The 16,107-nt window shown below is 39.5% G+C and overlaps 2 protein-coding genes across 3 annotated transcripts in view; one reads left to right on the forward strand and one right to left on the reverse strand.

Moving 5' to 3' along the window:
* The window catches only part of stmn4l (stathmin-like 4, like), a 9,996-nt gene extending 4,157 nt beyond the window's left edge, over positions 1 to 5,839 (forward strand). The window contains exons 4-7 of one of the 2 annotated variants that reach the window (XM_017686417.2): positions 1 to 145; positions 1,692 to 1,883; positions 3,624 to 3,641; positions 5,313 to 5,839. The exon at positions 1 to 145 is cut by the window's left edge and continues 61 nt beyond it. In XM_017686417.2, coding sequence (XP_017541906.1) covers positions 1 to 145; positions 1,692 to 1,883; positions 3,624 to 3,641; positions 5,313 to 5,321 — 364 coding nt within the window. In that variant the 3' untranslated portion in view covers positions 5,322 to 5,839. Of the gene's footprint in view, positions 146 to 1,691; positions 1,884 to 3,623; positions 5,240 to 5,312 lie in introns of those variants that run through there. The other variant, XM_017686416.2, reaches the window with a different exon arrangement.
* Positions 5,840 to 7,780: 1,941 nt separating this feature from the next.
* On the reverse strand, positions 7,781 to 11,824 carry il17a/f1 (interleukin 17a/f1). The gene is made up of 3 exons (XM_017686412.1): positions 11,739 to 11,824; positions 10,833 to 11,014; positions 7,781 to 8,018 (listed from the first exon to the last, which is right to left on the reverse strand). The coding sequence occupies exons 1-3, from the start codon at positions 11,769 to 11,771 to the stop codon at positions 7,781 to 7,783; spliced, it is 453 nt and encodes a 150-aa protein (XP_017541901.1). The 5' UTR covers positions 11,772 to 11,824.
* Between the last annotated feature and the right edge of the window lie 4,283 nt (positions 11,825 to 16,107).

Below are 16,107 nucleotides of genomic sequence, written 5' to 3' on the forward strand. Positions count from 1 at the left end.
TGCATCCGGCCAGGCCTTCGAGGTCATCCTCAGACCCCCATCGTTCGACGGCCAGCGCGAGTTCCACCCCACCATCCCTCCTCGCCGGGACCCCTCATTGGAGGAGATCCAGAAGAAACTGGACGCGGCAGAGGAACGGAGAAAGGTGAGGCAGGAACTAAAACGCTCCACCTGAAAAATCTTTCCCCTCTGTACACGTATCATCTACTACCTGTACTACCTGTTGCTGTACTGTCTGGAGGATTGGAGGATGGGTTCCCCTTCTGAGTCTGGGTTCCTCTCAGTTGTTCTTAGGGGCTTGTATGCTCTCGTCAGTGCTCACTGGGGGTCTCCACCTGCTTTCCTGTCAAACAGTGATGTAGAAAGCAGTGAATCCAACTGAACTGAACTGAATAGCACACTGAATGATAGTTAATCATTTAATAAGTATCATTATTATTATTAATTTTATATATATATATAGCCTCTTTACAGTAATTGCTTGATAAGTTCCTTAAACCCGGCCATTCAGGATGTTAATTTTATTAGAAAATCCTTGTTGTTGTCAAACGTTATTAGAACGTCAAGCTCGATGGTCCGAAGCTAATAGAATAATAGAATGTCATTAAGTGACGACTGGCTTTAACCTCTTTATACACTATAAACATACATGCAAAATGATCTGGCTGCAGAATTTGACATTTCCACTAGACAAAATGTCCTGGAAATAGACAGAACAGCACCGTAATAGTATAACAACAGTCAGAAAATGACAAAAATGAGAAATATTGACTGGATTTAAGATGTTTCCACTTGCCGTAATGTGCATTGCACATGAATGTAACGCTGGGGAGCGATGATGAGGCAGACGCGTATGCGAAGAGAAGCGAGATTTATTAAAGGCAAATCCGGAATCGGGGTCAAAACGGTCCAGGGTCAGAGAGCCAACATGGATAGATCGGGGAACAGACATGACGTAAAGAAACACAGACTAAACTCACAATGGAGGCCAGCAGAACAAACACCCAACAATACAAAGACCATACAAAGACCAGCAGCCTAGCAGGGGAAAACACAGGGCTTAAATACAAGGAATAACAAGGGTTAACAAGACACAGGTGGTTACAATCAGGGGCAGGGTCTGGAAACAAGGGGGCAGGACTAGGAAGAAACAAAACAAGGAATCACATGGACAAGACCAAAACAAAAGCACATGGAGGACTGGGAGGGGCCAATTGTGACAATGAACCTGTGATAAAATTGCCTTTATATTATTAATGTATATTATATATTAATATATTTTTTGCTATGTGAAGCGACCTTGGGTTTGTGAAAGGCGCTATATAAATGTAATTTATTATTATTATTATTATTATTATTAAAACTAAACTTGTGGCTCCAACATTTGAACAGCAGTGTAATTATGATCCACAAAACCAGAGGCAACTTTCAGACTGAGAAAGCCATTCAGGCAAATGAAACTGCATGCCTCTCGTTTTAGCCATGCTGAAGTACTTAAATCCATGTTCATAGACAGCGGAGCGTCATACGGCGTCAGAACCCGCACAGTCAAGCCACTAAGGGAGAGATGTCAGATTAAACAGCAGGTCTTTTGATTAGGTTGGAATGCAGGGGGTAGTTGGCCGTCAGCGATGCTGAGGGCCTTCATTTCTCAGAGCTCTTACCCACTCCTCTCTGTGCTCTGATACCAGTGCCAGGAAGCGGAGCTGCTGAAGCACCTGGCCGAGAAGAGAGAGCATGAGCGCGGAGTCGCTCAGAAAGCGATAGACGAGCAAAACAACTTCATCAAGATGGCCAAGGAGAAGCTGGAGCAGAGGATGGAGATCAACAAAGAGAACAGGGAAGCTCACATCGCCGCCATGCTGGAGCGTCTTCAGGAGAAGGTGAGGTCCAGACTTTCTGCTCTTCTGACGTGACAAACAGACATTCATTCAACACAAATAGCTGGGACCCTACCTGTAAGCTAACAGGGCTTTCTTTCATTAATGAAGCAATAGTTTGGTGACACCCAGATACCAGCATACGCAGATCAGCCGTAACAGTCTCTACATTCACTGTCCACTTCATCAGCTCCACTGACCGTATAGCTGCACTCTGTAGTCCTACAGTTACAGACTGTAGTCCATCTGTTTCTCTGATACTCTGTTACCCTGTTCTTCAGTGGTCAGGACCCCCATGGACCCTCACAGAGCAGGTACTGTTTGGGTGGTGGATCATTCTCAGCACTGACGTAACACTGACGTGGTTGGTGGTGTGTTAGTGACTACAGTCTGTAACTGTAGAACTACAGAGTGCAGCTATGCGGTCAGTGGAGCTGATAAAGTGGACAGTGAGTGTAAAAACAAGGAGGTGGTCAGACTGTTATGCCTGATGTATTCAGGTACACTGGCTTGATAAGGACGGCACCCTGCTGACTACTTTGCCACTGCTGGTCCCCCTGAGACCACCCATATTACTGTCCTGCATACAACTAGCTTTTAATCTCCTCAAACAGATTTTAAATGCTTTTTAAAGGGCTTTTATTTTGGAAAATACATTAAGACAAATGTTAGAGGGAAAAAATCAATTAGACCTAATTTAAAACAATTAAATAATAAAATAATTAAATTTATTTACTAAACTAATGTACAAAGAATGAAATTCTAAATTAAGTGAACTGGACTGTGCGTTTAAAAAAGCGTTTTGTTTAATAACCACCAGAGTGCCGCCTGGGAATCTCTCAGCAAGAGAGGCCAGTGGGCCGCCAGCTTTGCCATCAGAGGGTGGTCCGCTCTCCTCTTGCTCTCTGGTTCACAATTACAAACACACAATTTTCACAGTTCACTCAGTTTCACTCCTCGCCCAAATGTATTCCACCACGTTTAGTGCCAGAACCTGAAATTCCTCTTCTTCAGTTTGAGCTGACGAAGGCTGATGAAGCTAACAGGCTGCTGCTGTTTTCAGCTTCATGTTAATTTCCTTTGGTCCAAGTTTCTGGATAGCAGGGAATCATTCAGCGTCAGAAACCACAGAATCAAGATCACAAGGTTAAATGCAGAGGTGGAATTTCCTTAACAAAAATATTGTCAAACAATTCCGCTTACTAAAATGACTCAAAAAAAAGTGAAAAATGTCTGTAAATAAGGCAAATCTAATAATCCACTCTCAGAACCATCTCTGGGGCGGTTCCCCTCTCATCACTGGGGTGGGACCCTCAAGGCTCCGTCTCAGTCCCTTTAGTCAGGGAACATAACTGAACCATAATCCACTGAGATGATCTGTTCTAAGCTGGACTGACTCCACACACCCCGCCTCGCCTCGCCTCCAGGCTTTTACTCTCCTGCTCTGTTTTAAAACATTCGGTTATGAAAAGGAACAAATACCAACTTTTCACCTGGAGGAACTGATTTAAGCTCCACAATCAGACCTTAGAACCACTGTAGAACCTTTGAGGGAACATCTACACTGTTTGTACCTCGATGAAGGAGAAGCGTTCCTTTATTTCTGACAGTGAAGCTTACAACAGTCTCAAAACTTTAAGCTTGTCTGACCATTGTCTGCGGTGCATTCATTCAGGTCTGAGATGTTGGTTTGACGCAGCTCATTTAACCCGATCTCTGTTGTGTTTCCTCTCTGTCTTGCAGGACAAGCACGCTGAGGAGGTGAGGAAAAATAAGGAGCAGATGGAGCTGGACTGGCAGTAGAGTGTGGTGCAGGACAGAGCTTGTGTTGTCATTTTATTACATGGAGAACATGCCGCAAATTCAGGCCCTCCGGGTCTCTGTTCCGATGTAAAAATGGCACACGGTGTCTGTGGAAGAGGAAGTGTGGTTCTGCAGCGTTGGCTTCACCGCCCTCCACAGTGACCTACACTAAAAAACTGCTGGGGCTCCACTTTGACGTTTTCAGGCTCCAGAAAGACCCCAGAAATAATGGATTATTGTGATAACGAGCAAACAGCCCCGTTTTTATTTACCAGTCAAACAAGCCCATTCATTACCCAGAATAGTTTAGACGCCCCCTAAACGCCACCCGTAGCTCGTAGCCCTGAGCAGCTTTGCATGTTTTGACGGAGAGGCAAACGAAGCTGGACTGGACTTGATGTGACGTGTATTTGTGATTTGTGAAGACTGGCCCTAGATGTTTGTGTACCCCTGTTTTGTGTACTGATCTGATGGGTGCTGTGAGCTTTTGTGTATCTGTGCTTTTGTTTTTGCCACCCGGCTGCTTCAGAGGATGTACAGTGTACGCTGTGTATAACTTTAAAGGACCCCTTCAGCCTTTTTCAACCCAATCCCTGCCCGTATTACTTGAAAAGAGGAGAAAACCTGTCGGATCAATACGCACCTATGATAGAAAAGTCAGTGGGCAGTAATTTTGTGAATTAACATTTGAAACATGTGAATATGCTTCACTTGCATCTGCTTAAAACGGCAGGTGTCAGTCCTGCTTTAGCCGCACAGATGTGATGCGACAGATTTCATTTCTTATCAAAGCGGTTTGGTGCAATTTCCCAACACTGGGGCAGCACTGGTAAAAAGTAGTTCCGGTTACTTTCCCTTTTGTACCAAGCTGTTAAAAATTCCTCCCTCTGGGAAACTAATCCCACTTCTAAAAGGACCCTTTACTGATTCACAGCTTACTTTACAAACAGCTTTGGCTGAAGAATTAGTTAAAGAGTTTAGACTCTATTCAACAACTGCCCATTGACTTCCATTCATTCCTAAGCAAATTCTGAGTCGACACATTTTCTTTCCCAAAATTAGGAAAACATTTTTAAAGCTTATGGTTTGTGGGAATCGACCATACGCTACACTGTTTAAAAGATACGGTCCCTGAAGAACTATAAAGCGTTCTTTGCATGGCGAAGTGGTTCTTCAGATGGAGAACGTGTTGAATGAGATCCTATATAGCACCAAAACAGGAATGTCACACTTGGAACAATAGAAGATTCTGTATAGAAGCGAATACAGCACGTTCTCCCTGGATCTGAAGGAACATTTCACCATGCAAAGAAACATTAAAGAACGCAGGTGGTTCTTTGAGTGTTCATGGTTCTATATAGGGCCATTATCTTTACTAAAGAACCCTTGAAGAGCCATCTTCTTTACTCTAAGAGTGTACAGACACAGCTGATAGAGATTCTGTTGAAAAAAATTGCTGAAAGTTTTCCTTTAAATGGACATATTCCCGACATGTGATGGTGATTTTAATGCTTGCATGCTGCAATTATAACCGATAAAGTGTGTGAAAATCCGTTCAGCTGTGTGGACGTGTGCTTTCTGTTCCTGCCAGTGATCTCAGTGTAATCTCTGACCTCTCTTATGTTCCAGGTGCCATGAGGTGCTCTCCACAAACATGCTGAAAATTTGGGAGACCATTCATCCAAAGGGACTGACTGTAGAGCTGAGAGCTTATTAGCTTCGATCACATGAGATTACGATACAGAAACGACACCGTGACGTTGTGCTATCATTGTGAATGGCTGTCGTCCAGCCAGACGGAAAGGGAGACTGACTGGTCAGTCTGTTGCAGAAGCATCATTGACTTTTAATCAGAGGAGCCAACAGTGCCAAATCTGAGCGTGTTTGGGCCTGTATGAGTGCGTACGAGTGTCTTGTGGACTCTCCCATGTGATGTGCGTATCACCCATAAGTGCAGCCGACGTGTTCTCACTGCTCTCGAGGATTTATTTTGTTAAAAAAGCGGAACCTCAAAAAAGAAAAAGAAAAAAAAAGCCTTCTTGTTGCTGTAAATACAGTCAATCGCCTTCATGATCAGCTGGTATCTGATTTCACTGCTGTACAGAAATTGTAATATATTTTAGATGCAATGGGCATTAAAGGACTGCTGTGTGGGACGGCCTTTCTCTCTGTGATTCAACCCAAATTAGCCAGAAAGTGCAAAAGATTCACTGCCTTTTTGTTCACCCAGCGTCGGGGAACCTTTTACAGCTTCTTTGAGTTCAAGACCCTTAAAGCTTGAATTATAAAAAGGCCTAAAATATGTCTGTTTCCGTTTTAGAGTGTACCACAATCTCAGTTCACTTGACGATTCTTAAGGGGGCAATTCCATTGAATTTGTACAAATTTCTACATAATTCTGTAGTTCAGATGCAAGCAACGTCATTCTGAGCAATTTTAACTTCATCGTTATTTGTAAATATACACTCATTCCACATTTGATGCCTGCAACATGTTCTAAAACAGCTGTGACAGGAGCATGTTTGTAATTAATAATCATTTGGTTACTGCAGATACAAACCGATTCATTGCGTTCAGTGTCACTGGAGCTTTCACAGATATGGAGGTTAACCACTAAAATCAACCCCCCTTCCCCAAGCCATTTAACATTTGCTGGATTTTGAACTTTACACTGGTAACAATCAGGATGAGTCATCATTTCCATAAACAATTTGATAGGTTGATTGTTTAGACCACAATATGGGTTTCCACTGAACATCAGTCTATTTCAGATGAATTCGAGCCCAGAGAAGTTGGCAGCGTTTCTCAGCGTTGTTGATCTTTGACTTCCTCTGTGCACAGGCCAGTCTTAACCTGCATTTCTAGATGCACAAATGCGTTAAAGTATTCTCAAGCCGATGTGGTATATAATCACAGAAACATGCTGGTCTTTAGTGTACTGCTGTCTTGAAGAGCCGAAGAGTAGAAGAGGAGCTGAAGATCACATGGCGTTCATCTGTGGTTTTTGACCTTTTCCTTTTTTTGCAGATTTCCTGATCATTTTGATGATATTATGCACTGTCGAGGGTAAAATACCTAAAATCCTCAATCACTCACCGAGAAACATTATTATTTAACCGCTTATGCATTTCTGGCAAAGTGGTCTTGACTCAGCCTTTCCTGGATGCCCCTTTTATACCTTTATATGACTGCATCACCTGTTTAAGTTGCTTTTGAACTTAAACAGCCTTAAATGGCCCCTTGTGAACTATTTTGTAACGTGTTGCAGGCATCAGTTTCAGAAAGAGCCTATTTTCACAAAAAAACCATTGAAGTTGATAAGATAACTTGTCTTTGTGCTGCTTTATTAAAATGCAGGTCAAAGTTGATGTATGAAATCACTGCTTTCTATTTCTAGCACTTTTACCTTCTGTCCCAATATTTTGGAACTGGGTTCATACATCATGTGGAGGTTCTTTGGAAAGGTTCTCACACATCTCAGGCGTGGCAATGTTTCTTTAACCCCTTAAAACCTCAGGCTTACATACTAAGCCTTATCATTTAGTAACTACAGGGACTTCAGTGCAAACTGGCTGTGCTGTTCTCAGGCGTGTAATAAAACTTTGGCCTTTTAGGAGCTAAAGAACTGTCCTTTGACAGGTTCTTTGGGGCACCGTTCCAGAGAACCTTTCTTTTCAAGAGTGAGGCTGGTTTCACTCTTTTCAATCTTTTTAGCCGTTTTGAAACAAACTCAAAGAAATATTTCCACAGTTAGAATGCCTCCAGTTCTCTCATTTATTAGATTAAGTTAATTAATTTAACAGATTATTTACAAATAATCGGTACTAGTTTGCTCAATAAATAACATCTTAAGAAATATAGAAAACCCCCTTAGAAAACAACAAGAAATATACTGAAAATATACAATATATCACATTCCATTTTGCAATATACCGGCAGACAATAGGTCTTTACAGGCTGCAGTTCAAAGGGTTAATTAATAAATAGCACTCTCATAAACAAGGCACTTATGATGAGAGGAATAAATAACAGTCAATAGTAAAAATCCACAGATGGAGAAGAAGCTGGATTTTGAGCAGAAGTTCAGCCCACACTTCTCAGACCTGCTGGACGTATGGCCGGACGCAAGTGCAGCCCACAGAGATGGTCTTATAAGCCAGTTTTAACTGGTAGCTTTTCTCGTCAGCTTTGACCTTCTTGAGCACCAGGATTTGCCTCATTATGGGTTTGGATTCCACGTCCAGGATCTCCTCTCCCTTCGTGTTCAGACATCCGGTCAGCAGACACTTGGCGGTCGAGATGACCTCGGGGATGTAGTCGCTATCTCTGACAAGTCTGTCGAGAGAGAAGGAGGAATATTATAGGAACAGTGAGGTCACTGAGGTCAATTATGATCCAAAAAGGATCACGGCTTCCTGATCATTCTGTGATTAAAGGGTGGAATTACAACAATCTGGAGGAGCTTTAATTGGGGAATGTGACAATCAATTATAATCAATTAGATTCACATTCCATAAAGTCTTTATTTTGGAAAAAGAAAGTGCTAAAATGAATAGTAGTTCATGAATACTTAATAGTAATTGGTGAAAAGTTTATAGTGGCTAATGAATACTTAATAGTAGTTAAGAAATACTAAGTAATACTAAGTAATTCCATAGTAGGTAGCAAATAATTTATAGTGGATACTGAATAGATAGAGACCGAGATCATTCATAGTGGCTAATGAATATTTAACAGTAGTTAGTGGAAAATTAATTGTAGATACTAAATAATTTGTTGTATTTTCTGAATTTGTTCTATTTGTTCTAACAGTTACTGAATTATTCACAGTGGTAACTCAATAATATGAAAAAGATAATAGGAGGAATATTACAGGAACAGTGATGTCACTGAGTCTAAGTCTTTATTTTGGAAAACAAAAGTGCTAAAATAACTTCCACACATAAAAACCAGGACACAGTGCAGTACTTATGTACACTCTTAAAAAAGATGGTTCTTCAAGGGTTCTGTATAGAACCATCAACACTTGCATACTTAAATGGTTCTCTGCGTGGTGAAACTGTTCCTCAGATTGATCATAAATGTGTTATATATGGTTCTACACGGCTCCCAAAAGGGTTTTAAATTGTCACTACAAACTTAAAAACGATGGTTCTTCAAGGGTTAAAGAAAATGGTTCCATGAGCACTCAAAGAACCATTTGCATGAATAAAGGGTTCTGTGCATTGTGAAAGGGTTGGTCACATTGATTTGATGGAGAATGTGCCATACGTGGTTCTATATAGAACCAAAAAGGTTCGTCTATTGTTACGACTTCAAGCTTGTCACAGTAAAAGAACTCATTTCGGTGCTATGCAGAACCCTTTTCAAACAGGTTCTAAACAGAACCATATAGAACACATTCTCCATCGATCTGAGGAACAATTTAACCGGGCAGAGAATCATCTCAGCATGCAGATGGTTCTTTGAGTGTTCATGGGTCTATACACAACCATTGTCTTGACTAAAGAATGCTTATAGAACCATCTTTTTAAAGAGAGTACTCAAGTAAAAAATAGAAATACTCTAAAATATTACTTGAGTAAAAGTAAATAAAAGTAAAGTAAATATTTGTGAAAAGGACTTAAATATGGGACGTAGAACGTGCTGTGAGTTACTATAGATCTTATCTAATGTTATTCTACTAATGACTCATGATACTTCAGTACATTCATAAGCCAGTACTTTTGTATTTGGCTTAAGTAATTTTATCAAGAGTACTGTTTTTAACTTGTTTATCTTACTGTCTATACTCCACAGGCACCTCTATATTTATAGCTTTGTTGATGTGCTGAATCATTTCCTAAAAGAAGCGAAATCAGCTCTTTGTGATGTCACAGATATGAGCCCCTGCGCTTTACGGGTCAGAGACGGTGAACAAGAGTCACAGTTTCAGTTGCTGGTTGTGACATCCGGTGAAAATGATATGAAATCCACACACATCCTACACACAGCTACACACAGCTACACACAGCTACACACAGCTACATGCCAGAGTGCACCGACCTAAAAACAACAGCATCCTAACGTTAGCAGTTCTCTTTAGAACATACGCAGAAGAAGTGTTGGTTAGTTAAAGAATAAGCCATAGGTTACTGAAAATATCACAGGGCATAGTGAATAATTCATAGTAGTTAATGAATACTTAATGGTATTTAGTAAATAATGCATAGTGCCTAAAGAATACTTAATAGTAATTAAGGATTACTTAATGGTATTTAGTAAATAATGCATAGTGCCTAAAGAATACTTAATAGTAATTAAGGATTACTTAATGGTATTTAGTGAATAATGCATAGTGCCTAAAGAATACTTAATAGTAATTAAGGATTACTTAATGGTATTTAGTGAATAATGCATAGTGCCTAAAGAATACTTAATAGTAATTAAGGATTACTTAATGGTATTTAGTGAATAATGCATAGTGCCTAAAGAATACTTAATAGTAATTAAGGATTACTTAATGGTATTTAGTGAATAATGCATAGTGCCTAAAGAATACTTAATAGTAATTAAGGATTACTTAACGGTATTTAGTGAATAATGCATAGTGCCTAAAGAATACTTAATAGTAATTAAGGATTACTTAACGGTATTTAGTGAATAATGCATAGTGCCTAAAGAATACTTAATAGTAATTAAGGATTACTTAACAGTATTTAGTGAATAATGCATAGTAGCTAAAGAATACTTAATAGTAGTTAATGAATACTCCATGGTAGCTAGTGAATAGCTCATAGTGGTGACCCAATAATATATATAATACTGAATAAATTCTTAGAAGATACTAAATAATTCCATAATAGTACAAATAATTTGTAGCAGATACTGAATAAATAATAGTAGAGACTGAGATCATTCATAGTGGCTAATGAATACTTCATAGTATTTTGTGGGCAATTCACAGTACATACGGAATATTTTTTAATCATTCAGTTCAAATCATTTTTAGAAGATGCTGAATAGTTCATCGCGATTACTGGATAATAAGCCTGTGTTTTGATGTATTTTAATATATGTGCTTCATCGATGAAGATTATTGTTATTTTATAAATGTTGTGATTCCAATGTGGCCTGGTGAGGATGCTGAGTGGTGCTGATGCTGCTTACGTGTATTCCCATGGAGAGATGGAGTCGTTGTTGATTGGCCGGATGGAGCTGGCTGAGTCCTTGTCCAGATTATCCAGAGTCAGGAAGTATGAGCGTGACTTGTGGTCACTCTGTTTGGGATGGTTCTGCACTATGGAAGCCCCCCGGACCCCTAACACAGCCATACTGATCACGCAGACCACCTGCACAAACACAGACGTATAGTTAGACAGGTAAACAGACAGGTAGACAGACAGGCAGACAGACAGGCAGACAGATTGCATATTTATTTCCCACTAGAACTGTTCTTTAAAGAACCATTAGTTTAAATGTTTAAAGAAATACTGGAAGGTTCTAAAAACGAAAGGTTTTATGCCGTATAAAGGTTTTACCTAGAACATTCATAGAATGATGTAACAGACTTTTCTTAGAACATCCCTAGAACAGTGTAACCGCTCTATACCAAATGAAGATGTTTTCTAGAAAATTCTTAGAACAAGGCAACTTTTGTAGCCCTACTACAGGTTTTATCTAGAACACTCCTAGAATGATTCCTAGCTGTAACATAAAACTTTTATAAAACAATGCAAAGGTTCTATACCTACTACAGATTTTTTATAACATATCTAGAACACTAATTTTTTACATAGCAATGAATCTATTTCTGAAACATTTCTAGTAGTGTGCAAAGGTTCTCTACATATTAATGTTTTGTTCCTAGAACATTCCTAGTGCACAGTTCTCTACTGATAAAGGTTTTTGCCTAGAACCTTCTGCTTTATTTATGAGAGCAAATTCGTGGCATGTAGATCACAGAATGTGCACGCAATGAAGAAATGTAGTTACACATAAACATCAGCACAAACACTAAATAAAACGCTCTGCTTGCGGTTCTCCTGCAGCGTGATCATGGTCAGAGGTTCTCACCGTGAGAAGTGTGATGTTCAGAACAGACTTCATGGTTTCTCAGCTGCACTCGTCTGTCTCTCGATGCTCTTCTTTCGTCTCTCACCTTTCACTCTCTCTCTCTGCTGTACCTGGAGAGTGTTTTATACCTGCGCCGGGCGGCTGCGGCGGGGGTGCACTTCCTCTGACGAAAAACGCAGCCTTTGATGTATCAATCAAAAAAACCACACTCGTCATATCGATGAATGTGCAGAATCAGCTGATTACCATGCATTCTACAGTTCCACTGTGGTTCCACGCTGATGCTACTACTGCATTCGCTCTGCATCATGATACGAATACAAAGTACTGCTGGCTGAAAACTGAGTGCACTGGCCTGAATGTACTCAGTAATGTAATGTACTTCATATCAATACTTCAAAAAGCAACATATTCAGCATATATCACAGATTTATCAGTCTACTCAGGCTTTAGCAGAGCTCAGTAACACTGAGATTAATAACCGATCACATTGATTTATCAGTCTACTCAGACTTTAGCAGAGCTCAGTAACACTGAGATTAATAACTGATCACATTGATTTATCAGTCTACTCAGGCTTTAGCAGAGCTCAGTAACGCTGAGATTAATAACTGATCACATTGATTTATCAGTCTACTCAGACTTTAGCAGAGCTCAGTAACGCTGAGATTAATAACTGATCACATTGATTTATCAGTCTACTCAGGCTTTAGCAGAGCTCAGTAACGCTGAGATTAATAACTGATCACATTGATTTATCAGTCTACTCAGGCTTTAGCAGAGCTCAGTAACACTGAGATTAATAACCGATCACATTGATTTATCAGTCTACTCAGGCTTTAGCAGAGCTCAGTAACGCTGAGATTAATAACCGATCACATTGATTTATCAGTCTACTCAGGCTTTAGCAGAGCTCAGTAACGCTGAGATTAATAACTGATCACATTGATTTATCAGTCTACTCAGGCTTTAGCAGAGCTCAGTAACACTGAGATTAATAACTGATCACATTGATTTATCAGTCTACTCAGGCTTTAGCAGAGCTCAGTAACGCTGAGATTAATAACCGATCACATTGATTTATCAGTCTACTCAGACTTTAGCAGAGCTCAGTAACGCTGAGATTAATAACCGATCACATTGATTTATCAGTCTACTCAGACTTTAGCAGAGCTCAGTAACGCTGAGATTAATAACCGATCACATTGATTTATCAGTCTACTCAGGCTTTAGCAGAGCTCAGTAACGCTGAGATTAATAACCGATCACATTGATTTATCAGTCTACTCAGGCTTTAGCAGAGCTCAGTAACGCTGAGATTAATAACCGATCACATTGATTTATCAGTCTACTCAGGCTTTAGCAGAGCTCAGTAACGCTGAGATTAATAACCGATCACATTGATTTATCAGTCTACTCAGGCTTTAGCAGAGCTCAGTAACACTGAGATTAATAACCGATCACATTGATTTATCAGTCTACTCAGGCTTTAGCAGAGCTCAGTAACGCTGAGATTAATAACCGATCACATTGATTTATCAGTCTACTCAGGCTTTAGCAGAGCTCAGTAACGCTGAGATTAATAACCGATCACATTGATTTATCAGTCTACTCAGGCTTTAGCAGAGCTCAGTAACGCTGAGATTAATAACTGATCACATTGATTTATCAATCTACTCAGGTTTTAGCAGAGCTCAGTAACGCTGAGATTAATAACCGATCACATTGATTTATCAGTCTACTCAGGCTTTAGCAGAGCTCAGTAACACTGAGATTAATAACTGATCACATTGATTTATCAGTCTACTCAGACTTTAGCAGAGCTCAGTAACGCTGAGATTAATAACTGATCACATTGATTTATCAGTCTACTCAGGCTTTAGCAGAGCTCAGTAACGCTGAGATTAATAACTGATCACATTGATTTATCAGTCTACTCAGGCTTTAGCAGAGCTCAGTAACGCTGAGATTAATAACTGATCACATTGATTTATCAGTCTACTCAGGCTTTAGCAGAGCTCAGTAACGCTGAGATTAATAACCGATCACATTGATTTATCAGTCTACTCAGGCTTTAGCAGAGCTCAGTAACACTGAGATTAATAACTGATCACATTGATTTATCAGTCTACTCAGGCTTTAGCAGAGCTCAGTAACACTGAGATTAATAACCGATCACATTGATTTATCAGTCTACTCAGGCTCAGTTGACAAACAAATATTAATGGTATTTACCGTTACTAAATATAACTTGAACTGAATACTTGTACTTGATTTTTCATTCGGAATACATTTTCCCAATAGTCCTATTCCATTACTTCCCTATTTCGTGAATGCACACAGATCTGAACTAAAATAATAGTAATGAAATAAAGTAATGGTATAAATTTGCTTAGGCAATAACAGAACAGAAGATTAGACAGAAAATTATCCTGTAAAGTAACTTTAGATTCTTTAAGGAATTTCAGCAAGAATGACGGAGCTAAATCCATTAGATCTCCTTTACAGATCATTCACTGAATTCAAGGTGAAAAAGTAATAAAAAGTAATAAAAGACTAAAACCTTTTTCCTCTGAGTGACTCTAAACCTTAAGTATGATTTTATTTTTTTTATTAAAACTGATGACTGAACGTTCCATTTCATCTCTACCAAAACAATCATAACTCTACTAAACTTTACCGCCTGTTTCAGTCGTGACTGTTTCAGAGCTCAGAATCTCAGCAGCTCATGACCACAAATCTCAGCTCTGACCAGCTGTTCACACAGAAAATCACCATATTTTACAGTAAAACACTAAAAAGAGCTGAACTGCAGAAAATATGGCGATTCTTAATGTTCCTCACTGACTTTCAGACTTTGGGACACATTTACTCCAGAACACTGGGATCTACCTGCTCACCATGTGGCCATGAGGGACAGGGATGCAGCCCCCCTGCCTGCTCTGAAACACAGGGGCGTGGCTAAAACAAGGCTCCGCCTATTGACTGAACCTCTGTGTGTTCCGGTAAAGACACAAAAACATGGGTCAAAAAAAGTTTTTTATTTAAAGATTAAACTCAAGATAAATCTTTCAACTTCACTTCCAAAGAAATCATTTTAACATAGTGTTTTTATTTTTATGTCTACAATAAAACACACTTTTTAGTCTGGGAGCACTAACTGAACTAATTCAGTCGGATGGTTTGTATACCTTATAATGGAGAATATTGTTGCTGTTGGAACAAAACCTCGTATGTCCATTTTTGACCTTTTTTAGTTTTTGATATAATTTGAAAATGCTTGTTGTTTTTTACATCTTCTGTAAATTTCATGATGAATGGGCCAAAAGAAACGGCCCAAAATGACTTGGAAAGACGTCCGGTTCCATTGACTTCCATTAAAAGTAAAACAGGTATTTTCCTTCTCCTGTATAGCGACATACTTATATATATATATATATATATATATATATATATATATATATATATATATATATATATAAACTGAGTACCATGGAAAAATATGCCCTCTTCTACGTTGTTGAAAAGCTCTCTTTGTTTCTATTTGTCTGCATCCGTAGTGCGTAAAGCCTGTTCTTCCATCAGTAAACCTAAACTAGGATTATCTTCCAAAACAACAGCTGAAATACAGTTTATTAAATCTGAATAATGAATAAATGAACGCAGCATCGGTGTAATAACTGCGGCATGCAGTACCAAGGTACCGCTTTTGGTTCTCTAAAGATCCTTTTAATGAACTTTATTTGGAGAACCACAGCATTGCTGTCTGGACTAACTTTCTAGCCAATGTCTGGCCACAAACCAAACAAAAGCTCTTAACGTCCCGTGGAATCATCGGCGCTGTCGGCTGTCTGCTGAGGCTCGCTGGGTAACTTGTGAATGTTTAATTGCTTCATGCTCATAAAAACTGCTCTAAGCTGGTTTATGCTGGTCTTCTGCTGGTGACCAGGCATGCTGGTCCTATGGAGGACGTATATTTAGAATATTAACAGAATATTTGTTCATTTTTTAGTTTAAACTGGGCTTAAAGGTAAATAAATTAGGTTTGGTCCTGAATCACGTGGTAAAAATGACTCACATGCTCACATGTACGAGCACAACAGTAGTAATCGTAAGAGATCTGTAGATTGATAAGCATCTGCGAATCACTCGTGAAAATCGTCCCACACTCGTCTTTCTGGTGCTCTTTGTCAGACGTTTCAGTTCAGGGGAGTTTCTGGCCGCAAACAGCCAAACGAGTGGATGAGCACTTTCGATCAGGCAAAGTATCTGTGCAGCTTTCAACGTCCCTTCACAGTCCAGACAAGAGTGGAGACATGTCCACACGTCTCTTCAGCGCTGTCTTCGGCGTTATCAGAGGAGAGACATC

Source organism: Pygocentrus nattereri, chromosome 10 (genome assembly GCF_015220715.1).
Source record: "Pygocentrus nattereri isolate fPygNat1 chromosome 10, fPygNat1.pri, whole genome shotgun sequence".
NCBI classification, from domain to species: domain Eukaryota; kingdom Metazoa; phylum Chordata; class Actinopteri; order Characiformes; family Serrasalmidae; genus Pygocentrus; species Pygocentrus nattereri.

Bases quoted from the DNA above. Each gene is read 5' to 3' on its own strand.
- il17a/f1 (XM_017686412.1), bottom strand. From the start codon at position 11,771: ATGAAGTCTGTTCTGAACATCACACTTCTCACG. The intron at 11,015-11,738 runs GTGAGAACCTCT...GTGTTTGTGCAG, and splicing joins TGAACATCACACTTCTCACG to GTGGTCTGCGTGATCAGTAT. The intron at 8,019-10,832 runs GTAAGCAGCATC...CTCTCTCGACAG, and splicing joins ATCTCTCCATGGGAATACAC to ACTTGTCAGAGATAGCGACT.